Source organism: Salmo trutta, chromosome 14 (genome assembly GCF_901001165.1).
Source record: "Salmo trutta chromosome 14, fSalTru1.1, whole genome shotgun sequence".
NCBI lineage: Eukaryota > Metazoa > Chordata > Actinopteri > Salmoniformes > Salmonidae > Salmo > Salmo trutta.
Window position 1 is genome coordinate 32005689 of NC_042970.1, and position 26216 is coordinate 32031904.

At 46.8% G+C, this 26216-nt stretch overlaps 1 protein-coding gene across 1 annotated transcript in view; it reads right to left on the bottom strand.

Moving 5' to 3' along the window:
- The window catches only part of LOC115207834 (rho guanine nucleotide exchange factor 25), a 55894-nt gene that overhangs the window by 16172 nt on the left and 13506 nt on the right, over positions 1-26216 (bottom strand). The window contains exons 2-3 of the mRNA XM_029775333.1: positions 8190-8509; positions 7796-7900 (exon numbers count right to left, since the gene is read on the bottom strand). Coding sequence (XP_029631193.1) covers positions 7796-7900; positions 8190-8509 — 425 coding nt within the window. The remainder of the gene's footprint in view (positions 1-7795; positions 7901-8189; positions 8510-26216) is intronic.

Consider the following 26216-nt stretch of genomic DNA (forward strand, 5'->3'; position numbering starts at 1 on the left):
ACAGACCGACCAAAAAACAGACCCTTCATTAACTGGACCTCATCTGCGGCTGGCGGCTGGTTCCTAATCCAGGAAGCAGACGTCCATGGGAATGTGAGCGAGGAAATAGGGAGAGTGCAGGACAAGGCCAGCACCCTGTGGGTTGTTCCAGGAGGGAGACTCCTCAGGAAAAGGACAGCATTCTGTGGGCTGTTCCAGGAGGGAGATTCCTTAGGAAAAGGCCAGCACCCTGTGGGCTGTTCCAGGAGGGAGACTCCTCACTACTTATCCTCTCGGAAAAATACTGCCTGCTGTGCCACTCCAAACCCCCAGTAATCCGATAGCAATAAGCGTTTTTCCATCTCTCTCCCTCTATTAATTTTTCTCTCTCCCTCTCTCCTTTTTACTGAAACTGCTGAAGTTATTTTAGAGTTGTACATGTACTGGAGAGAGTGAGGGAGGTGGTGAAAGAGAAATGATGAAAAGAGTCAAATAGTCAGATACGCAGAGGGAGAACGAGGGGTACATTTTGTGTGCCAGAAAGGGGTTCCCTAGGTCATTGTTTCCAAACTCCAGTCCAGTACACCCAACAGCATACAGTGCATTTGGAAACACCTTGACTTTTTCAAAATTTTCTTACATTACATTGATAAAATAAAATATAAATCCTTTATCAATCTACACACAATACACCATAATGACAAAGCAAAAACAGGTTTTTAGAATGTTTTGCAAATGTATTAAACATTTTAAACTGAAAGAGTTCCATCTTGGTTTCAGCAGACAAGAGAATTTTGTTTCTCATGGTCTGAGAGTCCTTTAGGGGCCTTTTGGCAAATTCCAAGCAGACTATCATGTGCCTTTTACTGAGGGGTGGCTTTCGTCTGGCCACTGGAAGGAGCTCTGTCAGAGTGTCACTCTACATCCGGCGCCGACAGAGATGGCCGCCTCGCTTTGCGTTCTTTGGAAACTATGCAGTATTTTGTTTTTTTTTATGTATTATTTCTTACACTGTTACCCCAGGAAATCTTAAGTCTTATTACATACAGCCGGGAGGAACTACTGGATATAAGAGCAACGTCAATGTACCAACATTACGACCAGGAATACGACTTTCCCGAAGCGGATCTTCTGTTTGGTCCACCACCCAGGACAATGGATCGGATCCCAGCCGGCAACCCAAAACAACGGCGCCGCAGAAGGGGCAGACGGAGCGGTCTACTGGTCAGGCTCCGTAGACGGGCACATTGCCCACTGCTCCCGAGTATACTACTAGCCAATGTCCAGTCTCTTGACAACAAGGTAGACAAAATCCGAGCAAGGGTTGCCTTCCAGAGAGACATCAGAGATTGTAACATTCTCTGTTTCACGGAAACATGGCTCACTCGGGATGCGTTATCAGTGTCGGTACAGCCACCTGATTTCTTCAAGCATTGCGCCGACAGAAACAAACATCTCTCTGGTAAGAAGAAGAGCGGGGTGTATGCCGTATGATTAACGAATCGTGATGTGATCATAACAACATACAGGAACTCAAGTCCTTTTGTTCACCTGACCTAGAATTCCTTACAATCAAATGCCGACCGCATTATCTACCAAGAGAATTCTCTTCGATTATAATCACAGTCGTGTACATCCCCCCCAAGCAGACACATTGACGGCCCGGAAAGAACTTCATTGGACTCTATGTAAACTGGAAACCACATATCCTGAGGCTGCATTTATTGTAGCTGGGGATTTTAACAAGGCTAATCTGAAAACAAGGCTTCCTAGATTTTATCAGCATATCGAATGCGCGACCCGGGCTGGAAAAATTCTGGATCATTGCTACTCTAACTTCCGCGACTCATAAAAAGCCCTCTCTCGCCCTCCTTTCGGCAAATCTGACCACGACGCCATTTTGTTGCTCCCAACCTATAGACAGAAACTAAAACAGGAAACGCCCATGCTCAGGTCTGTTCAATGCTGGTCCGACCAATCTGATTCCATGCTTCAAGATTGCTTCAATCATATGGACTGGGATATGTTCCGGATAGTGTCGAACAACAACATTGATGTATACGCTGATTCGGTGAGCGAGTTTATTAGCAAGTGCATCGGTGATGTTGTACCCACGGCGACAATTAAAACCTTAATGGCAGCATTCGCGCAAAACTGAAAGTGCAAACCACTGCTTTTAATCAGGGCAAGGCGACCGGAAACATGACCGAATACAAACAGTGTAGCTATTCCCTCCGCAAGGCAATCAATCAAGCTAAGCGTCAGTATAGAGTCGCAATTCAACGGCTCAGACACGAGAGGTATGTGCAGGGTCTACAGTCAATCACGGACTACAAAAAGAAAACCAGACCCATCGCGGACCCCGATGTCTTGCTCCCACACAAACTAAACAACTTCTTTGCTCGCTTTGAGGACAAAACAGTGCCACCGACACGGCCCGCTCCCAAAACCTGCGGCCTCTCCTTCACTGCAGCCAACGTGAGTAAAACATTAAAACGTGTTAACCCTCGCAAGGCTGCCGGCCCAGATGACATCCCTAGCCGCGTCCTCAGAGCATGCGCAGACCAGCTGGCTGGTGTGTTTACGGACATATTCAATCAATCCCTATCTCAGTCTGCTTTTCCCACATGCTTCAAGAGGGCCACCACTGTTCCTGTTCCCAAGAAAGCTAAGGTAACTGAGCTAAATGACTATCGCCCCGTAGCACTCACTTCCGTCATCATGAAGTGCTTTGAGAGACTAGCCAAGGATCATATTACCTCCACCCTATCTGATACCCTAGACCCACTCCAATTTGATTACAATAGGTCCACAGATGACGCAATCGCAATCACACTGCACACTGCCCAAACCCATCTGGACAAGAGGAATACCTATGTAAGAATGCTGTTCATCGACTACAGCTCAGCCCTCTTTAATAAGCTGTATCACTGCTCTTTAATAAGCTGTATCACTGCTCTTTAATAAGCTGTATCACTGCTCTTTAATAAGCTTTACGTATCAGCTTAAAGGCCTTCGTCAGAGCTTTTGTGAGTTTTATAAAATTAGCACCCTTATGTAGCCATAGCTCCACCCACATCTGTTCAATGCATCGAATCGTGTTGGAGTCGAGGGAAAATAAGTAAGGGTTACCAAATATAACAATGTGCATTTCATAAATATTCTAAAGTGTGTACATAAAACGTATTAAATACGTCTGTAAAACCTCAATGAGGACATCGACCCATCAAGCAAGTTTTCATAAATCATTGGGTACAACGCTGTACCGATACGTAAAGCTTATTAAAGAGCAGTAATACTATCAAGAGCAGTGTGCAGGTTTCTTTTTTTCTTTTAATTTTTTTACATTTTTCCTACATTTGCAAACATTTCTAAAAACCTATTTTCACTTTGTCATGACGGGGTATTGTGTGTAGATTGCTGAGATTTTTTATTTTATTTAATCCATTTTAGAATAAGGCTGTAATGTAACAAAGTGTGGAAAAAGGGAAGGGGTCTGAATACACTCCGAATGCACTGTACATTTTTGTTGTAGACCCAGACAAAGTCACATGATTCAACTCATTGAGGACTTGATGATTAGTTGACAAGTGTACTTGTCCAGGGCTACAAGTTAGGGAACACTGGCCTAGGTGATATCAGGCTGAAATAGTGGGAGTCTTCACCTCAAACACAGGATCTTCTCAGAATAGGAATAAGAATCTTATGTTTCTAAACCGCCTCTGTATTTATTTGCACCACCACTCAATCCCTCTCTCTACCACACTACACTAATCCTCCCATTCAGTCAGTTAATGGACAAGCACTCTCTCTCTTCTGGCCTTGTGCTGTCCCCCTTCGTCCTCCCTCACGCTCCCGTATCCCGTACGTTAGCTCACATGCCCTCTCACTCTATCTCATGTTCTCCTTTTCTTTCTCTCATTTAATCAGTTTTTCAATGCTGGGCAAAGTCCTCCTTCCATCACTTCCACCTTCTCAGTGACCAATCATGATAAACATCCCAAACTTCCACACACACACACACACACACACACACACACACACACACACACACACACACACACACACACACACACACACACACACACACACACACACACACACACACACACACACACACACACACACACACTCAAATGGGCGCTGATGTCCATAATGTCCGTAGTGCATTTGGCTCATGCTTCCTCATATCCTAATGTTACCACTGACAGGCAGCCCACAGACAGTAGATCTATTCACCAGTACCTAATCTGTTTTATGGATGGCAGAGCTCCTGATGGACCTACTGAAGCAGCCTATTCATGGCTGCTCAGCCCGGTGACGTCTCTGCTGACCGTGGAAGGGAGGTAAAGGTAGGGCAGTGATGAGAGCCCTAAAGATTCACATATTTATTGACCATCCTGAGCCATGGAGAGTTTCAGTGGTCAGATTGTGCTGTTGTGTAAACTGTGGAGTTCTGGTAAGAGTTAAGAGGAAGGAGTGAGTGAGTAGACATTTCTAGCCCTGGCCTAGTCCCCCTATCACTTCCTAAAGCCTCCCTCTAGTTCCTCTACTTCCTTCCTCTGAATTCTCCAGTCTCTCCAAGCCTGATCTTGACTAATCCAAAACACCCTATTCTGAGCTCCTCCTTTACCTCCCTCTTTCCTTCCCTTGACAGCCTCCCAGCCTTCCCTGGTTTCTGTTCTATCCACAATTACCCACTTCTCCTCCCTCCACCTCTCTCTGCCCCTAGGTCTGCTCCCTACCCCTGTTCTACCCAGCATCCCTGTAGGCCCTTACTCTAACCCCACACCATAGTCTTCCACGGACCTCTACTCTACTAACCCCACTCCATCCGCCCCTCCAGCCATTCACCCCCAGCCCTGACCCTGTTTTCAGCTCTCCAGTGAATCTGTGGAGGCAACAGGCTGTCCGCGGCTGACTGCTGCCTCGCTACTTGATCACTTCCAAATGCGGCCTGGAATAGCCTACACTATTGATCCCACTGGGCAATGGCTTTCTAAAGGTTGTTTCCCAGCTATCACATTTGGTTTCTTGGAAGTTGTGGGAATGTACGTTTTTGGGTTCCCATTGGTTGTGGAGACGAAGATATACGTTTCCTGCCCGGTAAAAAGATTATGTTTTTTAAACGTTCTTAGAACCAAAGTGAACATTTTGCTTGTTCTGGGAAGGTACATTTTTTGTTATATGGTGGTTCAGAGAATTTTATACTATGGTTCCCTGAAAGTTTTCCTGGGAGGTTTTATTAACGTTCTGAGAATGGTTGAGAATGTTCCAAAGCCAAGCAACTATCATGCACCCCTTCCAGAATGTTGTGGGAAGGTTGTATGCCAAATAACCATAGGACAACCGCTCTCTCACCAAGCTCTAAGAAACATATGGTTCTCAGAACATTATGTGATAGCTGGGTTAGTTTTAACCCACCAAGCATTTACAGATGGCAACGTCTTTTGGTTGTCTTTTTTTGGTGCAGTCTGGACCGGGCTTGATTTCAACGTCAACAAACGTCCAGTCCGGACTGGCCTATATTTGGCCCAAACATAGACATATATAATTGGTTCAGGTTTGGTCCAGTCTGGACCGGCATTGCTTTCAATGTCCACAGACGTCTGGTCTGGACCGGCCTATATTCGGTCCAAACATACAGAATACAGTACATTACAGTACAGTACACAGTACAGTAAAGAAAAGTTGAGTATAGTACACTACAGTACAATATAGTAGAGCACAGTATAGTAAACAAAAATAAAGTATGGTGTACTGTATTGTACCCTACTTTACTTTAATGTACTCTACTGAACTAAACTGTATTGTACTCTACTCTACTGAATTAAACTCTACTGTACTGTACTCTACTGAATTAAACAATACTGCACTGTACTCTACTGTACTGAATTAAATTACTGTCCTTTCCTGTACCGAACCATACCGTACTGTACTGTTCTCTACTATTCTCCACTGTACTAAACAGTGCAGTACAGTACTGTGATGTTCAAACTTGTGAAACATAGTCTAGAAGTCTATGATTTGTTCAGACTTGGATCTGGTCCACACCAACCAAAATGTGTACTTGTTTGGGGGCGGAGCTCATTCCAATAATACCCAGCAGGCTTTCTTTTTTTTTTACAATTACATTTTGGTCATTCAGTAGACGCTCTTATCCTGAGCAACTTACAGTACAGTCAGTGCATTCAATTAATGTATCACAGTCATAGCATGAAAATAAATATGTAACCATTACAGAGAATGTTATTGTAGTTGAAGTGGTCTGTTGATTTAGTCTGTGGACTTGACTATTTTGAACATCATCGCTGTCAGTTTTAAAGCTTTTGAAAAAACTAACTTAAGTGCATGGGACAAATGGGAGCAATAATAAATATTCTGTTGCAATATTTAGTTGGCTCCTCTTACCTGTATTAAGAGGCTTGAAAAATGATTATGATATAATTTTTACTTAATTGAGAATGTATTTGCAATTTGGCCATAGAATAAATGACCGAAAAATAAGTATTTTCAACTTTCATCCAACACCTAAAATTCACCTGAGTTCAACATCCGTAAAATACATACAGTACCAGTCAAAAGTTTGGACACGCCTACTCATTAAAGGGTTTTTCTTTATTTTTACTATTTTCTACATTGTAGAATAATAGTAAAGACACCAAAATCATGAAATAACACATGTAGTAACCAAAAAAGTAATGTAGTTACCAAAAAAGTGTTAAACAAATCTAAATATATTTGAGATTTGAGATTTTTGAAAGTAGCCACCCCTTTGCCTTGATGACAGCTTTGCAAACTCCTACTGATTCCATATGTGTTATTTCATAGTTTTGATGTCTTCACTATTATTCTACAATGTAGAAAATAGTCAAAATAAAGAAAAACCCTGGAATGAGTAGGTGTGTCCAAACTTTTGACTGGTACTTTATTTTCGACATCTGGAGAATACGTATTTTTGACATCTGGAAAGGATGTTTTTTCACCTTTCATTCAGCACCTAAAATGTAATTTTGCCTACTGGGAAGGTGGTCGACAGGTTTCTCCTGTTTAGAGATAGAGGGACAGAGTGTGTATTTGTGTGTGTTTGTGTGCATGTGTACAATGATTGAGAAGGCAAATTTGTTCTTGGAAGTTAAGGTTTGGGTGAAGTCGAGCCAAATACACTGAATATACTGTACAGCATTCCCAGACTGTATTTGTGGGAGAAATTGTTTTGTTTGATAAACATTAGAATTCTCCTCTGGTTTGGTTGATGACTCTAGCATTGCTTATGTGATCTGTTTGAATGTTCATGCTCTAATTTCCTATTCTTTTGTTGCGTTAATCAATAAGCGGTTGCCCAGGTTACATGAGGAGAGACTTGTTGTTTCTGACTTTACTATGGTCCATTCTCCTTCGCTTCCTCTGTGGGTCAGGATTCTCTCTTTCTTTCTCTCTCTCCCTCCCTCTTTCTCTCTCTCTCTCTCTCTCTCCCCTCTTTCCCTCCCTCCTTATTAAATATTAATGGGGGTTTCAAAGGGAGTTCTTTCAGCCTCAGTGCCAGTGCTTGACTAACAGGGACATGAGTGGTCTGACAGCTGTAGTCTCTCTCTCTGTTCTCTCAACCAACACAGAATCAGTCTTTGAGTACAGAGAGCTCTAACAAAGGACTGCAGTGTCCACTGTCTGCTCAATGTGTGTGTGTGTGTGTGTGTGTGTGTGTGTGTGTGTGTGTGTGTGTGTGTGTGTGTGTGTGTGTGTGTGTGTGTGTGTGTGTGTGTGTGTGTGTGTGTGTGTGTGTGTGTGTGTGTGTGTGTGTGTGTGTAATCCTCACCAGACTGTGTGTGTCCCTGTTCTGCAGCAGGTCAGATAGGTAGCTGTGGCAGAGGGTGTGTGCTGGAGAGTACGCTGATGGACTCACCAGACCATCGTTCCACCCCTGCGCATCACACAACATACACAATATAACACACACAAACACACTTAACATATTCTGGTTACTTCGGCATGCATATTGTCATTGGTAGAGCCAGGAGTTTGTCCTGAACAGGTGATGTAACTAAAACCATACACTGCAGTATTATAGAAACCCCATGTGGATTCCCAGGCTATATTTTGTATTTGTATTTATTATGGATCCCCATTAGCTGCTGCCAAGGCAGCAGCTACTCTTCCTGGGGTCCAGCAAAATGAAGGCAATTATACTATAGTAGAGAGTGAAGCCTCACCAGGTCTCCATCAGTGCAGGGGAGGATAGTGTAGTTCTCCCCCTGCTCCAGAGGCCTTCCTAGGGCCTGGCCGAGAGGTAGATGGGTAGAGGGTTGCTTCCCATCCAGCCTGTGGACCTGCCTGACCCCCTTCCCTCCCCCTCCTCCCACACTCAGCTTGCAGACGGGCATGGTGAGCCATTTCTTCAGGGCACTGACAGAGTGCCGCGATCCCCCTGGGGAGGAGGGAGAGCAGGGTCTGGAGCTGCCCGAGGCCTGGGGGGCTATGGAGCCAACGGAGGGGGTAATGCTGCCCTCACTGCCCGCCACCGAGTATGACTCTACAGAGGAGAGAGAGAGAGAGAGAGAGATATGTTTTGGTTATTCAGTCATTGAGGTTATTGAGTCCGACAAAAATGATGGATGACTCCCACTTGGACTCGATTGTAAGTGCAGGTTTTCCTGTTGGTTATTTCCTTTGAATACCTTGGAATTATAGACTAATGTAATAACATTACTCTTTCCCCCTGTAGTACTAACTTCAGCAACCAGGCCCTTTAACAAATGCTTTCTAACCCACACAGAGCACTCTGGTGGATATTGCCTTTCCACCTCACAAAAATGTGCTTCAATTTCCTGTTTTAAGCCGATAAAGTATTTCTACCAATGCAGCACAGGGAGTCACATGCTGGGACGCAATAAACTACATTCTGTGACTGTGTGGGAGTGACAGGTGGAAACCCACTCCACAGAGTAACAAACTAAAAGAACAAGATACTTCAGAGATGTATTTGGACACTGTTTATCTACAGCAGCGCTATCTGTTTGTTTGCTGTGTACTTCCTACAGCACATTAGAAGGCAGTGGATGAAGAGAAGGGTACTGCTTTGAGGCGGGCTTAGATAATAGTCAACGAGAGGGGTGGGCCGTGGGCCGTGGGGAGTAGGAGGTGTTCTAAATGAAGCTATGGAGAGAACTGTTGATTAGACATCCAAAATTAGTTCATACATGACAGCCATCGAGTCAGCCTGCCGATGTGATGTCATCACTTAGAGTGAAAAGGAATGTCTGCAACTCTGGTATGCTGCGTTGGTGATTTAATCAGACACACAAAATACAACATTTCCATCCGAGTTGGATCTTCGTTAGGTCATCATGATCCAACTCAGATGGAAACGTTGTCTTTTTTGTGTGTCTGATTACATCACCTTGGGAGCATACCAGAGTTGCGGATACATTTGATACGTTCTCCTGAGCTGCACCCGATAAGTTGGATGTGCATATTTCTTCTTATTTCTTTTTTATCACTGAGAGAGAGACAGGAAGAGGAGGAACAGGAGATTTACCAGGATTTATTGCCCCACACGGGGTGGTCGGCGGAGCCGAGGAGTGAGCCAGAGCCAGTCTGGGAGAAGAGAAACTGGAGGAGAGTGAAAGGAGAGAGTCAGAGACCGTCCCGTCAGTGAGTTGATGGAGAAATTGGAGGAGAGAGAAATGAGAGAGTTGTTGTGTTGGTGTATGAGGCACGACATTTGCCCTAAGGAGCGTGTTATATGTTTGATGCCACCTGAGTCAGCCGGCCCCACGCATCAGGCCTCCAGTGCGCCTCCCCAGTCCAGCACGTCCTGTGCCTGCTCCCCACAATTACCCTGAAGAGCGTGTCACCAGTCCGGTGCAACCTGTACCGGCCCCACGCATCAGGCCCCCAGTGCGCCTCCCCAGTCCGGTACGTCCTGTGCCTGCTCCTCGCACTCGCCCTGAAGTGCGTGTCACCAGTCCAGAGCCTCCGGCGACGGTCCTCGGTCCAGAGCCTCCGGCGACGGTCCCCAGTCCGGAACCTCCTGCGACGGTCCCCAATCCGGAACTTCCTGCGACAGTCCCCAGTCCGGAACCTCCTGCGACGGTCCACAGTCCGGAACCTCCTCAGACCGTCCACAGTCCGGAACTCCCTACGACGGTCCCCAGTCCAGAACCTCCTGCGACGGTCCACAGTCCGGAACCTCCTGCGACGGTCCACAGTCCGGAACCTCCTCAGACCGTCCACAGTCCGGAACTCCCTACGACGGTCCACAGTCCGGAACCTCCTGCGACGGTCCACAGTTCGGAACCTCCTGCGACGGTCAACAGTACGGAACCTCCAGCGGTGGTCCACAGTCCGGAACCTCCTGCGACGGTCAATGTTCCGGAGCCTCCAGCGGGGGTCAACGGTCCGGAGCTTCCAGGCAAGGCGTCCAGTTCTGCTCCAGGGCAGGAGCCTCACTCTGCGCCGGTGCCCAGTCCAGGAACGGTGTCCAGTCCAGCTCCAAGGCCAGAGCCTTCCTCTGCGCCGGTGCCCAGTCCAGGAACGGCGTCCAGTCCCGCTCCATGGCAGGAGCCTTCCTCTGCGCCGATGCCCAGTCCAGGCACGGCGTCCAACCCAGCTCCATGGCCGGGGCCCTCCTCTGCGCCGATGCCCAGTACGGGCACGACGTTCTACCCGGCTCCATGGCCGGACCCGTGGTCTGGGCGGGGGCAAAGACCTGCACCGGAGCCGCCAGCAACACTAGTCACCCCCCCACCCTCCCCAGTTGGTTTCAGGTTTTGTGTAGTTGCCTGTGAACACTCCATAGCTTCATGTGTTCGTTTATTCTTTCTTTTTCTTGTGCGGGTGACTTAATAAAACTTTTTTTCTCGTGACAGGTAGGCCTGCATTTGCTGCAGCATAGTCTATGCTACAGTAATATAAAGACTGAATGCACGTCTAATTTACCCAGCTCCATCTGGCTTTAGGGGGTCACCTTATTTTTTAATTGTAAAGATTTGACTCTTTTTATGCAGCTGCAGAGTTTTAAAACAACCTGTCACTCGAATATCGTTGCTTTAAATAAGTGCACGAGCGAGCACTCTCTGCTAGTCTTTCTCTCTCTTTCCATCAACTCCATTCAAATTGCATCCAAATAGATAATCCTGTTCTAGATTGATATATAGTCCTATATATAGATGTCCTAGTGTAATGCGGATCGTATAAAGGGGACCAAGGCGCAGCGTGTAGAGTGCTCATATTTACTTTTAATGAATACACTTTAACAAAACAACAAAACGACCAACAACAGTTCCGTCAGGTGAAAAAAACAACTACCCACAAAAACCCAGGAAGAAAAACCCCGACTTAAATATGATCTCCAATCAGAGGCAACGAGGACCAGCTGCCTCCAATTGGAGATCAACCCAAAAAACAACAACATAGAAATAGAAAACCTAGAACTCAAACATAGAAATAGAAAACATAGAAAAACACAAAACACCCCCTGTCACGCCCTGATCTACTCTACTATAGAAAATGACATCTTACTAGGGTCAGGACGTGACACCTAGCCTACCTCATTCAGGTAATAAATTAAATACAGTATTGGCCTTATATTTAGCTAATTCATGATGGGTTATGCATAATAAGCTTCTAACTTACAGCCTCTGTCTCTTGTGCAATATGCACAGTCCTTTGCTCCGCTGGTCTCTCTCCTTAACAAACGCTCCTTAGCTCTTGGAGTCCCATGCAGGAAAAGCTAGACTAGAATAGCTGGCTGGACATTTTTTTTTTGCATTTCTTATACCAATAGACTATTCAAAGAGGTACACAAGCTCTTGTTTGCTAAATGTTAAATACAGCAGTGTCACGTCCTGACCGGTAGAGGGTGTAGTTGGGTCAGGACGTGGTAGAAGAGAAGTTTGTTTCGTTTATTTTGGCCGTGTGGCTTCCAATCAGGCACAGCTGTAGAGGGTTGTTGCTGATTGGGAGTCACACATAAGTAGCCTACTTTTCCTTTGGGGTTTGTGGGTAATTGTTCTTGTTACTGTGTTAAACGTGACAGGACTGTTTTGGTTGTCTGTTTATTGTTTTGTATTGTATAGTGTCCGTTTGATCATTAAATATACGATGAACACTAACTCCGCTGCATTTTGGTCCACTCTCTCTAAAGACAGCCGTTACAGAATTACCCACCAAACCAGGACCAAGCAGCGGAGGAGGAAGGAGCAACAGGAGAACAGCTTGATGGACTCATGGACATGGGAACAGATACTGGACGGAGAGGGACCATGGACTCAGGCTGGGGAGTATCGCCTCCCGCAGTGGGAGATTGAAGCGGCGAGAGCGGAGAGGCAATATTATGAGGAGAGAGAGCGCAACAAGCACGAGAGGCAGCCCCAATATTTTTTTTTGGGGGGGCACACGGGACAGCCGGCGGAGCCGAGGTCAGAACCAGAGCCAGTCGGGTTGACATTGGAGGTGAGCGAGGGGTACAACGCAGAGACTGTGAAGGAGTTCATGGGGAGATTAAAGGAGAGAGAGTTGAGAGAGCTGCTAGTTTGGTGCATAAGGCACGGCATTCGCCCTACGGAGCGTGTCGTTGAAATGATGTCACCTGAGGCAGCTCTCCATACTCGTCCTGAGGTGCCTGCTGGTTGTCTGGTGAAGACTGTGCCTGCGCCCAGAAACAGGCCTCCTGCATGTCTTCCCAGCCCTGCACGTCCTGTGCCTACGCCCAGAACTAGGCCTCCTGCATGTCTTCCCATCCTGGTCAAGCCCGTGCCTCCTCCACGGACCAGTCCTCCAGTGGGTGTCCCATCCTGGTTCGTCCTGTACCTCCTCCAAGGACCAGTCCTCCGGTGGATCCCTACACCCTGGTCTCTCCTGTGCCGCCTCCTCAGACCAGGCCTCCAGCGGGTCTCCCCAGCCTGGTGAGTCCAGGGCCTGCGCCCAGAGCCAGGCCTCCTTCATGTCTCACCAGCCTGGTGAATCCTGAGCCGGATCTGCCAGAGTGGCCCGCCGTGCCGGATCTGCCGGAGTGGCCCGCCGTGCCGGATCTGCCGGAGTGGCCCGCCGTGCCGGATCTGCCAGAGTGGCCCACCTGTCCGGAGCTGCCGGAGTGGCCCACCTGTCTGGAGCTGCCGGAGTGGCCCACCTGTCCGGATCTGCCGGAGTGGCCCACCTTTCCGGAGCTGCCGGAGTGGCCCACCTGTCCGGAGCTGCCGGAGTGGCCCACCTGTCCGGAGCTGCCGGAGTGGCCCACAGGAGAGACCAGGGTGTAGGGCACAGGAGAGACCAGGGTGTAGGGATCCACCGGAGGACTGGTCCTTGGAGGAGGTACAGGACGAACCAGGATGGGACACCCACTGGAGGACTGGTCCGTGGAGGAGGCACGGGCTTGACCAGGATGGGAAGACATGCAGGAGGCCTAGTTCTGGGCGTAGGCACAGGACGTGCAGGGCTGGGAAGACATGCAGGAGGCCTGTTTCTGGGCGCAGGCACAGTCTTCACCAGACAACCAGCAGGCACCTCAGGACGAGTATGGAGAGCTGCCTCAGGTGACATCTGTCCGGAGCTGCCGGAGTGGCCCACCTGTCCGGAGCTGCCGGAGTGGCCCACCTGTCCGGATCTGCCGGAGTGGCCCACCTGTCCGGAGCTGCCGGAGTGGCCCACCTGTCCAGAGCTGCCGGAGTGGCCCACCTGTCCGGATCTGCCGGAGTGGCCACCTGTCCGGATCTGCCGGAGTGGCCCACCTGTTCGGCGCAGCCGGAGTGGTCCGCCTGTCCTCCGGCGCAACCAGAGTCGCCCGCCAGCCAGGCGCAACCAGGGTCGCCCACCAGTCCTCCGGCGCGGTCAGGGGCGCAACCTAAGTGGGCGACGCCAAGGGTGCAGCGGAGGCCACGTCCCGCACCTGATCCACCTCCAGGTTAGGTGGGTTGGGGAGGGGGGGTGTAGCACAGTGCCGTCGTTGACGGCAGCCACCCTCCCTTCCCTCCCTTATTGTTTAGGGGGGAGAATTTTGGGGGGGGATTTTTTATTGTTTTCGGTGTAGGTGCATTCGGGGTATGCACCTTTGAGGGGGGGGTACTGTCACGTCCTGACCAGTAGAGGGTGTAGTTGGGTCAGGACGTGGCAGAAGAGAAGTGTGTAGGTTGGTTTGTTTCGTTTATTTTGGCCGTGTGGCTTCCAATCAGGCACAGCTGTAGAGGGTTGTTGCTGATTGGGAGTCACACATAAGGAGCCTACTTTTCCTTTGGGGTTTGTGGGTAATTGTTCTTGTTACTGTGTTAAACGTGACAGGACTGTTTTGGTTGCCTGTTTATTGTTTTGTATTGTATAGTGTCCGTTTGATCATTAAATATACGATGAACACTAACTCCGCTGCATTTTGGTCCACTCTCTAAAGACAGCCGTTACAAGCAGCCAATACAACTCACAGGTAGTTTGAAAGAAGAGTGAATACACGATGGCGGTAGGCTATAGCAGTTATTTATTCAGACCCTTAACCATTCAATCTTCTTGAAGAGAAGTAAAAGACTGCTGCATCTAATTATAGTTCTATATTATTCAAGGATGTCATTGGAATGATGAAGATAAGGACAATGAAACATATTTCATTTAACTGTTGAAAGCGAGGAAGGAATGAAGCAACAATAGAGAGAGAAAGAGAAGGTAAGTTAATAACATTAGAGGAAATATTATGAAAGGCATATATACAGTACTTCAGCCTACTAATTATACAAATAGGCCCTATTATATTTAAAAATGTCAATCAAATTCGCTACCCTATACTTGTAACTTTGTAGGCCACATGTGCTGCACCAGAATCACATGTTCTCTCCCTGCTTTATCATGGTTTGAATGATGTCCATAATTCCAGTCCATATAATGCACTATAATACAATACAGTACAGTAACAGTCCACACTCAAAAATCTTAGCCTTCTGCAGCTAGTTTCATGTATTTTCACAAGAGAGCATATAGCTAGCTACATCTATGGGCTTTTATGCTTTTATGTTGTGCTTAATGTGCAGTAGCCTATATCATATATATGTATTGGATAACGGCACAGTCATTTGGGCTTTTTTGGGCTTGGGATCATTAAATGTCTTTAATGTAGGGCTCATAAAATGTATTTCATGTATGGCTCCTCAGGCTCAGGTAGCATTAGGTTAGCTTTTTCGACCAAATCTCTAATTAAATCCAGACAGGCCTATTTCTATGCCTTATAATGCTTCTGGTTTTGGCAGGAAATACTGGGTTACCCGGGAGAAAAGTGATTTATTCTCGGGATGGAACATTTGCAAAATACTGGGAAAATATTCAACCCTAGCGTGGAAGGAGTCCACAGGGGGAAAGGGGAAAACATACTGGAGGTGGTTTATGTTTAGACATACTGTATATGCCCTCAAAGAGAGTATGGTTACCATGCTGCAATGAGCCCAGCCCACCTCGTCCTCTCTCTCAGTGGGGTAAGGAGTTGATGTTTACAGAATGGTGTATACTGGCTGATCCCAATGTATATTTGGATTCCAGTGAGACATTGCAATGACAGTAAAAATGAGGAAAGGAAGGGCTATGAAGGGGGGAAAAGAGAGAAAGAGTGAGAGAAATTCAGAGGCAGGAGATGGAGCGATGAGCACACAGTAAAACAGTTTGAGAGGACAGAAGAAGACAAGATGGAAGAGTCTGGTTCTCTTGGAAGACGAATGAGGCCTTGAGAAAGCACACAGTCAGCAAGAGCAGACTGACCGAGACACTGTCTGTCTGTTCTGTAGTGATGAAAAAGAAGCTGATGTACTGTAAATCACGACAGCCAAAACCAGCCATAATCACACACTCGGTGCTACCCATAATATCCTGTCCTCCTAGCCTAGCATTAGTGGGCTAATAGAAGTGTTGTCACACACTCACGCCACAGAATGAATTCCGCTCACTAAGCCTCTAGACTAGGGGAAACAGTATGATCTCACACACACTGCTCTGATTAGGCAGTCCCAACAATAACGTTTGATTCTGTTCTGCTGATCTTAGCGAAGGCTTAAGCTCTTTGTGGCTTTTTGCTGTCACTTTGGCTACCTCCCAGAATCTAACTATGTCCTGTCAGCATATTGATGTAAGCTGTAATCATAATAACAGGGCCTCAGGGGCCCAGAGAAAAGCTGAGACTCAGAACTCTACACTAAACGTCTGACGCAACCCTTTTTTAGGAGACTGTGCTGCCGGTAACACCATTAATAACGTGGCAATTTTTTTGGCCCTGTTCTCTTTGCTGGAAAATGGCCGTACTGTTCTGCTAAATGTGGGTTTTGAGTTTATTTATCTACATAAATTTATGTCTGTTAAAATTGGTTGCACCTACGTCAACTTTCCCCCTCTTTATATTAAACAGTTGCTGCTTTACACGTCATACTTTTACAGGTCAAGTAAGACGGACCGAAGATCAATCCGTTAAATAACGACACATTTCCCAGGAAAGCGCAGCCATTCATTTTAAACCCAGAACTCAGATGGGCCACTGTAATTATAGTAATGTATCATCTAGCACTTGCTGCCGTGCTGCTGTGAACAACACAAACTCATTTCTATAATGGGCTGATGGATGGGAGGGAGGATTAAAGAGGGGAGGAGTGGGAAATTATATTAATTCAGTTTGATCTGTCCTAGCCCCACACTGAACCTTTGAGTCGCCAAATAGTATGCGAGACCAGTGATGACACAGAGCGTCAGTGAATAGGAAAATTGGTGGTAAATGCAAGAAAGTGGCCCATATGTCATATCCACATGGGAGGCTCAGTGGAGTGAGTCGAGTGAGAAGGAAAGCTGTGACAGGAGCAGAGAAGTGCCAGTGGATGGAACACTCTGAACCACTGAAACCTGTCCGGTCCCCCGGACAGAGAGAGAGAGAGACAGAGAGCGCGAGAGAGCGAGAGAGAGAGCGAGAGAGAGAGAGAGAGAGAGAGAGAGAGAGAGAGAGAGAGAGACACACACACACGACTGCTGACGACACAACAGTGGTGGGCCTGATCACCAACAACGACGTGACAGCCTATAGGGAGGAGGTCAGAGACCTGGCTGGGTGGTGCTAGAATAACAACCTATCCCTCAACGTAACCAAGACTAAGGAGATGATTGTGGACTACAGGAAAAGGAGCACCGAACACGTCCCCATTCTCATTGACGGGGCTGTAGTGGAGCAGGTTGAGAGCTTCAAATTCCTTGGTGTCCACATCAACAACATATTAGAATGGTCCAAACACACCAAGACAGTCGTGAAGAGGGCACGAAACTAAACTAAAAGGGCATGGGTCCTGAGATCCTCAAAAGGTTCTACAGCTGCAACATCGAGAGCATCCTGACCGGTTGCATCACTGCCTGGTACGGCAATTGCTCGGCCTCTGACCGCAAGGCACTTCAGAGGGTAGTGCGTACGGCCCAGTACATCACTGGGGCAAAGCTTCCTGCCATCCAGGACCTCTACACCAGGCGGTGTCAGAGGAAGGCCCTGAAAATTGTCAAAGACTCCAGCCACCCCAGTCATAGACTGTTCTCTCTACTACCGCATGGCAAGCGGTACCAGAGTGCCAAGTCTAGGACAAAAAGGCTTCTGAGCAGTTTTTACCCCCAAGCCAAAAGACTCCTGAACAGGTAACCAAATGGTTACCCGGACTATTTGTATTTGCATTGTGTGCCCCCCCCCCCCCCCGCTACTCTCTGTTTATCTTATATGCATAGTCACTTTAACTATACATTCATGGCTTCCTGTTAAGGTAAGGGCTGATTTCAAGGTTTTACTGCTAACCTACAAAGCATTACATGGGCTTGCTCCTACCTATCTTTCCGATTTGGTCCTGCCGTACATACCTACACGTACGCTATGGTCACAAGACGCAGGCCTCCTAATTGTCCCTAGAATTTCTAAGCAAACAGCTGGAGGCAGGGCTTTCTCCTATAGAGCTCAATTTTTATGGAATGGCCTGCCTACCCATGTGAGAGATGCAGACTCGGTCTCAACCTTTAAGTCTTTACTGAAGACTCATCTCTTCAGTGGGTCCTATGATTGAGTGTAGTCTGGCCCAGGAGTGTGAAGGTGAACGGAAAGGCTCTGGAGCAACGAACCGCCCTTGCAGTCTCTGCCTGGCCGGTTCCCCTCTCTCCACTGGGATTCTCTGCCTCTAACCCTATTACAGGGGCTGAGTCACTGGCTTATTGGTGTTCTTCCATGCCGTCCTTAGGAGGGGTGCGTCACTTGAGTGGGTTGAGTCACTGACGTGGTCTTCCTGTTTGCGTTGGCGCCCCCCCTTGGGTTGTGCCGTGGCGAAGATCTTTGTGGGCTATACTCGGCCTTGTCTCAGGATGGTAAGTTGGTGTTTGAAGATATCCCTCTAGTGGTGTGGGGGCTGTGCTTTGGCAAAGTGGGTGGGGTTATATCCTTCCTGTTTGGCCCTGTCCGGGGGTATCGTCGGATGGGGCCACAGTGTCTCCTAACCCCTCCTGTCTCAGCCTCCAGTATTTATGCTGCAGTAGTTTATGTGTCGGGGGGGCTAGGGTCAGTCTGTTATATTTGGAGTATTTCTCCTGTCTTAACCGGTGTCCTGTGTAAATTTAAGTATGCTCTCTCTAATTCTCTCTTTCTCTCTTTCTTTCTTTCTCTCTCTCGGAGGACCTGAGCCCTAGGACCATGCCTCAGGACTACCTGACATGATGACTCCTTGCTGTCCCCAGTCCACCTGGCCGTGCTGCTGCTCCAGTTTCAACTGTTCTGCCTGCGGCTATGGAACCCTGACCTGTTCACCGGACGTGCTACCTGTCCCAGACCTGCTGTTTTCAACTCTCTAGAGACAGCAGGAGCGGTAGAGATACTCTCAATGATCGGCTATGAAAAGCCAACTGACATTTACTTTTGAGGTGCTGACTTGTTGCACCCTCGACAACTGTGATTATTATTATTTGACCATGCTGGTCATTTATAAACATTTGAACATCTTGGCCATGTTCTGTTATAATCTCCACCCGGCACAGCCAGAAGAGGACTGGCTTATGAGGCCACCCCTCATAACCTGGTTCCTCTCTATAGGTTTCTTCCTAGGTTTTGGCCTTTCTAGGGAGTTTTTCCAAGCCACCATGCTTCTACACCTGTATTGCTTGCTGTTTGGGGGTTTAGGCTGGGTTTCTGTACAGCACTTTGAGATATCAGCTGATGTAAGAAGGGCTATATAAATACATTTGATTTGATTTGATGTACATACTACTTCAATTGTCCCCACCAACCAGTGCTCCCGCACATTGACTAAACGGGCTATCTGCATTGTGTCCCACCACCCGCCAACACCTCTTTTTACGCTACTGCTACTCTCTGTTCATCATATATGCATATTCACTTTAACCATACCCACATTTTCAAATGTCTTTTTACTGTTGTTTTATTTCTTAACTTACCTACACACACACACACACACACACACACACACACACACACACACACACACACACACACACACACACACACACACACACACACACATACCTTTTTTTCACACTATTGGTTAGAGCCTGTAAGTAAGCATTTCACTGTAAGGTCTACATACACCTGTTGTATTCGGCGCACGTGACAAATAAACTTTGATTTGATTTGACAGTCAGGCTGTGTGTGTGTTCACCACCTACCCTACCCTATCCGACAGATCCTGGAGACCAGCAGTAGGCTAGCCTAGTGGGAAAACAGACCCACTGATAAACAAACAACACACACCCCAGCAGCCAGAGAGCTAAGCAAACTGGAAATCATCCTCTCCCTTCCACTCCCCACCTCTCCAGGTGACTCCATGACACACTGTACGTTGAGCGCATGAACACACACACCACCCTGAGCAAGGGGCACATCTCCCCAGCACTCTGAGCAAACAGCCATCTGGCCTCCTAAGGTCATAATGGAATTTAGATATGATGCTGTTTATTCCCTTTCCCATTTGGTCACATGAGTCAACTAAAAGCAGGAACGTCTTTACAGTAACGTTAGATACTGTAGGTACAGTACGCTAGGTACACTCTGGTAAGTGTCTCATTTGTGAAGCAGCTTTCTCAGAAGCGGTGGCTTTTAGCGGTGCTTAGAGCTGGTGGTGACGTGCAAATCCTGGGTGAAGCAAGCAACTGGGATCATGGTGTTTGTTTGAGATGCTTACTTTACGTAATCAGCCTTTTTCCTTTCAGTGGAGAGGGTGTGTGTGTGTGTGTGTGTGTGTGTGTGTGTGTGTGTGTGTGTGTGTGTGTGTGTGTGTGTGTGTGTGTGTGTGTGTGTGTGTGTGTATTTTGAATGGTGGAATGTTTTAGTACTCTACTCCAGGTGACAACAGAGGGTTCTTAAATCCACCTTGAGACACCTATCCAATACGTTCATCTATACATTCATATGAAGTATGCCACTGCCAACTCCAGCGCATTGCATCAAATGATTGCTCTTTAATATTATATATGTGGTGTCTTAAAGAATATATACGGTTGTCATGGTGTTCTTTGGCTTGCAAGCCTCCCCCTTTTTCCTCCAAACATAACAATGGTCATTACGGCCAAACAGTTCTATTTTTGTTTCATCAGACCAGAGGATATTTATCCAAAAAGTACAATCTTTGTCACCATGTGCAGTTGCAAACCGTAGTCTGGCTTTAATATGGCGGTTTTGGAGCAGTGGCTTCATCCTTGCTGAGCGGCCTTTCGGGTTATGTCAATATAGGACTTGTTTTACTGTGGATATAGATACTTTTGTACCTGTTTCCTCCAGCATCTTCACAAGGTCCTTTGCTGTTGTTCTGGGATTGATTTGCACTTTTCGCACCAAAGTACGTTCATCTCTACGTGGTACGTGGTACCTTCAGATGTTTGGAAATTGCTCCCAAGGATGAACCAGACTTGTAGAGGTCTCCAATTTTTTTCTGAAGTCTTGGCTGATTTCTTTTGATTTTCCCATGATGTCAAGCAAAGAGGCACTGAGTTTGAAGGTTGCCAATGAAAAACATCCACAATTGGAGGTACACCTCCAATTTACGCAAATTATGTAAATTAGTCTATCAGAAGCTTCTAAAGCTATGACATCATTTTCTGGAATTTTCCAAGCTGTTTAAAGGTACAGTCAATTTAGTGTATGTAAACTTCTGACCCACTGAAACTGTAATACAGTGAATTATAAGTGAAATCATCTGTCTGTAAACAATTGTTGGAAAAATTATTTGTCTCATGCACAAAGTAGATGTCCTAACCGACTTGCCAAAACTATAATTTGTTAACAAGAAATTTGTGGAGTGGTTGAAAAGCGAGTTTTAATATTTCCAACCTAAGTGTATGTAAACTTCTAACTTCAACTGTACACGTGTAAGGTGACTAGGCATCAGGATATATGGTAAACAGTACTGAAGCAGCAGCGGAAATGATGATTGTTTCTGCATGTGTGGAGAGTCAGTATAAATGTGTGTGCATGTTAGGAGTGTGTTGGAGTGTCAGTGTGCGTGAGTGTGTAGAGTCCTGGGAGTGTGCATAGAGACAGTGAACAGTTTATTGCTTGGGTGGCTGGAGTCTTTAACAATTTTCCAGGCCTTCCGTTCACACCGCCTGATATAGAGGTCCTGGATGGCAGGGACCTCTGCCCCAGTGATGTACTGGGCTGTCCGCACCAATCTCTGTAGCACCATGCGGCAGTACTGTTAACATACCATGACCGTGCGCGTGCAAGTGGACCATTTAAAGTCCTTAGTGATTTGGACACTGAAGACCTTGAAGCTCTCGACCCACTCCACTGCAGCCCCGTCAATGTGGATGGGGGCATGCTAGCCCCCCCCCTTTCCTGTAGTCCACAATCAGCTCCTTGGTCTTACTGACGTTGAGAGAGATGTTGTTGTCCAGGCACCACACTGCCAGGTCACTGACCTCCTGCCTGTAGGCTGTCTCATTGTCACCGGTGATCAGGCCTACACCGTTGTGTCATCAGCAAACTTGACGATGGTGTTGGAGTCGTGCGTGGCCATGCAGTCGTGGGTAAATAGGGAGTACAGGAAGGGACTAAGCACACACCCGTGTGGAGCCGCCGTGTTGAGGGTCAGCGTAGCAGAGGTGATGTTGCTTACCATCACCATCTGGGAACGGCCCGACTGTAAGTCCAGGATCCAGTTTCAGAGGGAGGGGTCTAGTCACAGGGTCCTAAGCTTGGTGCTGATCTTGGAGGGGACAATGGTGTTGAACGCTGAGCTGTAGTCAGTGAACAGTATTTTCACATAGGTATTCCTCTTATCTAGGTGGGTGAGGTCAGTGTGGAGTGCAATTGAGATTGCATCATCTATGGATCTGTTGGGGCGGTATGCAAATTGAACTTGGTCTAGGGTGTCTGGGGTGATGGTGGTGATGTGTACCATAACCTTCCTTTTAAAGCACCTCATGATTACAGATGTGAGTGCTACAGGGCGTTAGTCATTGTGGCATGAAGCTTTAGAGTTCTTAGGAACAGGAATGATGGTAGTCAGACTGGGACAAAGAGAGGTTGAACATTTCTGTGAATATGCCTGCCAGCTGATCTGCGCATGCTCTGAGAACGCTCACTGGAATATCGTCTGGCCAGAGGCCTTGCGAATGTTGACCTGATTAAAGACCTTACTCACATCGGCCTCGGAGAGTGAGATCACCCTGTCCTCTGGGTCGGTGTGGCCCGCAAGCACGGTACGTGTTGTTATTGTCAAAGCGTGTATAAAATGCATTGAGTTAATCTGGAATAGAGACATCGTTGGGCAGATCACGGATGTATCTTCCTCTGCAATTCGTAATAGACTGTAACCCTTCCCACATGCAACGGGCATAAGAGTGTGTGGTGTGTGATTCTACTTTACTCCTATATTGTTCTTTTGCTCATTTTATGACTCTGCTGAGGACTACTTGTACTTGTTCCTGTCGTTGGCCGTAGCTTCAGGGTTGTCTGCGATAGCCTTGTGTGTGGTAGCCCTGTCCTTTAGTTTAGTGCCAATTTTTGTATTAATCCAGAGCTTTTGATTGGGGAAGCAGAGAACCTTCACTGTGGGGACAATATCAGCAATGCATTTCCTTATGAAGCCAGTGACGGAGGTGGTTAGCTCGTCTATGTTATCGGTGGAGTCTCGGAACATAAACTCCCCTAGCAAAGCAGTCGTGTAGCATAATCTCTGATTATGATGAACATTTATCAACAGAGTGAGTCACAGGTACTGCTTCTGCTTGTTTGAAAATAAGGGAGAGCCGCACACTCTAGGAGCTCAGATGCAAAAATGTTATATCCAACGTTTCGACAGCCAAGCTGTCTTCATCAGGGTATCAAGCTGTCTTCATTTTGCTTGTTAACAGGAAGCAGGAGTATGGACTCATGATCTGATTTGCTGAATGGTGGATGAGGGAGGATCTTGTATGCTTGCTTGTTGGTAGAGCAACAGTGGTCTAGGACTTTATTGACAATAGTGGTGAAAGAGACGTGTTGATGGAAGTTGGGCATCACATGTCTTAATGATGCAGAATTAAAATAGCCGGTGACAAGAAAGGCAGCCTCCAGATGTAAGTTTTCCTGCTTGTTTATAGCCTCATACAGTTTGTTAAGTGCCAGCTTGTTATATATCTTGTCCTGAGGTGGAATGTATACAACAGTCATGATAACAACTGAAAACTCCCTTGGGAGGTAGAAGGTTTCGGCTTTTGACCATCAGATATTCCAAGACGGGTGAATAATGAGTCGAGACTACCACTGCGCTCGATTCAGCACACCATTAGTTGTTGATGAAGAGGCAAACCTCTCCCCTCTCAATTTCCCTTACTCTACTGTCCTGTCCGCTTGGCGAATAGAAAATCCATTGAGTTGGATAGCCATGGGGAGTATCTTGTCCGAAAGACATGTTTCAGAAAAGCAGAGAATATTGCAGTTAATCGAGTCCCATTGGTAGCAAATCTGAGTTCGGAGGTCATCCATATTATGATCAAGTGACTGTACATTGAACTGAGAAAGTACATAGATCCTTGATGAAAACCTGCTCCAGAGCGCTCAGGACAAGCACACAGCCAAGACAACGCAGGAAAGTATTCAGACCCTTTACTCAGTACTTTGTTGAAGCACCTTTGGCAGCGATTACAGCCTCGAGTCTTCTTGGGTATGACACTACTAGCTTGGCACACCTGTATTTGGGCAGTTTCTCCCATTCTTCTCTGCAGATAATCTCAAGCTCTGTCAGGTTGGATGGGGAGCGTTGATGCATAACTATTTTCAGGTCTCTCCAGAAATGTTAGATCAGGTTTAAGTCCGAGCTCTGGCTGTGCCACTCAGTGATATTCAGAGACTTCTTGCGAAGCCACTCCTGCGTTGTCTTGGCTGTGTGCTTAGGGTTGTTGTCCTGTTGAAAGGTGAACTTTCGCCCCAGTCCGAGGTCCTGAGCCCTCTGGCGCAGGTTTTCATCAAGGATCTCTATTGTAATTTGCTCCGTTCATCTTTCCCCCGATCCTGACTAGTCTACCAGTCCCTGCCGCTGAAAAACATCCCCATTGCATGATTCTGCCACCACCATGCTTTGCCGTAGGTATGGTGCCAGGTCTCCTGCATACGTGACGCTTGGCATTCAGGCCAAAGAGTTCAATATTGGTTTCATCAGACCAGAGAATCTTGTTTCTCATTGTCTGAGAGTCTTTAGGTGCCATACAAACAATAGTATGCAAGTATAAACACCATGGTACCACGCAGCCGTCATACCTCTCAGGAAGGAGACGCGTTCTGTCTCCTAAAGATGAACGACTTTGGTGCGAAAAGTGCAAATCAATCCCAGAACAACAGCAAAGGACCTTGTGAAGATGCTGGAGGAAACAGGTACAAAAGTACCTATATCCACAGTAAAACGATTCCTATATCGACATAACCTGAAAGGACGCTCTGCAAGGAAGAAGCCACTGCTCCAAAACCGCCATATTAAAGCCAGACTGCGGTTTGCAACTGCACATGGGGACAAAGACTGTACTTTTTGGAGAAATGTCCTCTGGTCTGATGAAACAAAAATAGAACTGTTTGGCCATAATGACCATCGTTATGTTTGGAGGAAAAAGGGGGGGCTGCAAGCCGAAGAACACCATCCCAATCGTGAAGCACGGGGGTGGCAGCATCATGTTGTGGTGGTGCTTTGCTGCAGGAGGGACTGGTGCACTTCACAAAATAGATGTCATCATGAGGTAGGAAAATTATGTGGATATATTGAAGCAACATCTCAAAACATCAGTCAGGAAGTTAAAGCTTGGTCGCAAATGGGTCTTCCAAATGGACAATGACCCCAAGCATGCTTCCAAAGTTGTGGAAAATGGCTTAAGGACAACAATGTCAAGGTATTGGAGTGGCCATCACAAAGCCCTGACCTCAATCCTATAGAAAATCTGTGGGCAGAACTGAAAAAATGTGTGCGAGCAAGGAGGCCTACAAACCTGATTCAGTTACACCAGCTCTGTCAGGAGGAATGGGCCAAAATTCACCCAACTTATTGTGGGAAGCTTGTGGAAGGCTACCCGAAACGTTTGACCCAAGTTAAACAATTTAAAGGCAATGCTACCAAATACTAATTGAGTGTATGTAAACTTCTGACCCACTGGGAATGTGATGAAAGAAATAAAAGCTGAAATAAATCATTCTCTCTACTATTATTCTGGCATTCTTAAAATAAAGTGGTGATCCTAACTGACCTACTCAGGCCACTACTCAGGCCACTACTCTACTACCACATGTCTACAATACAAAATCCATGTGTACGTGTATGTAGAGTGCATGTCTTATCATGTGTATGAGCGAGCATGTGTCTGTGCCTGTGTGTGTGTCTCTTCACAGTCCCCGCTGTATTTCTATCAGTTTTTTAAATCTGATGCTACTGCTTGCATCAGTTACCTGATGTGGAATAGAGTTCCATGTAGCCATTGCTCTATGTTGTAATGTGCGTCTCCCATAGTCTGTTCTGGACTTTGATGCCTGGCCGACGTATAAACGATGTAGAATATAGAATGTAGATATTCTAAATACATCTGAGACGTCTTGCCAATTAGCAAACGATATCTAAACTGCATCTTCCCGATGCATCACGTATACATCCGTTGGGCAGAGGAATCTGTGCCATCTGGGTTTGTTGCCTCTCTCTCACACTCATTTCTTCTGTCTCACACCCACACATTTTTTTCTGTCACACCCACACGCATACACACACATTTATTCAAACTGCCATATGTCGTTCTTAAGGCATTAAATG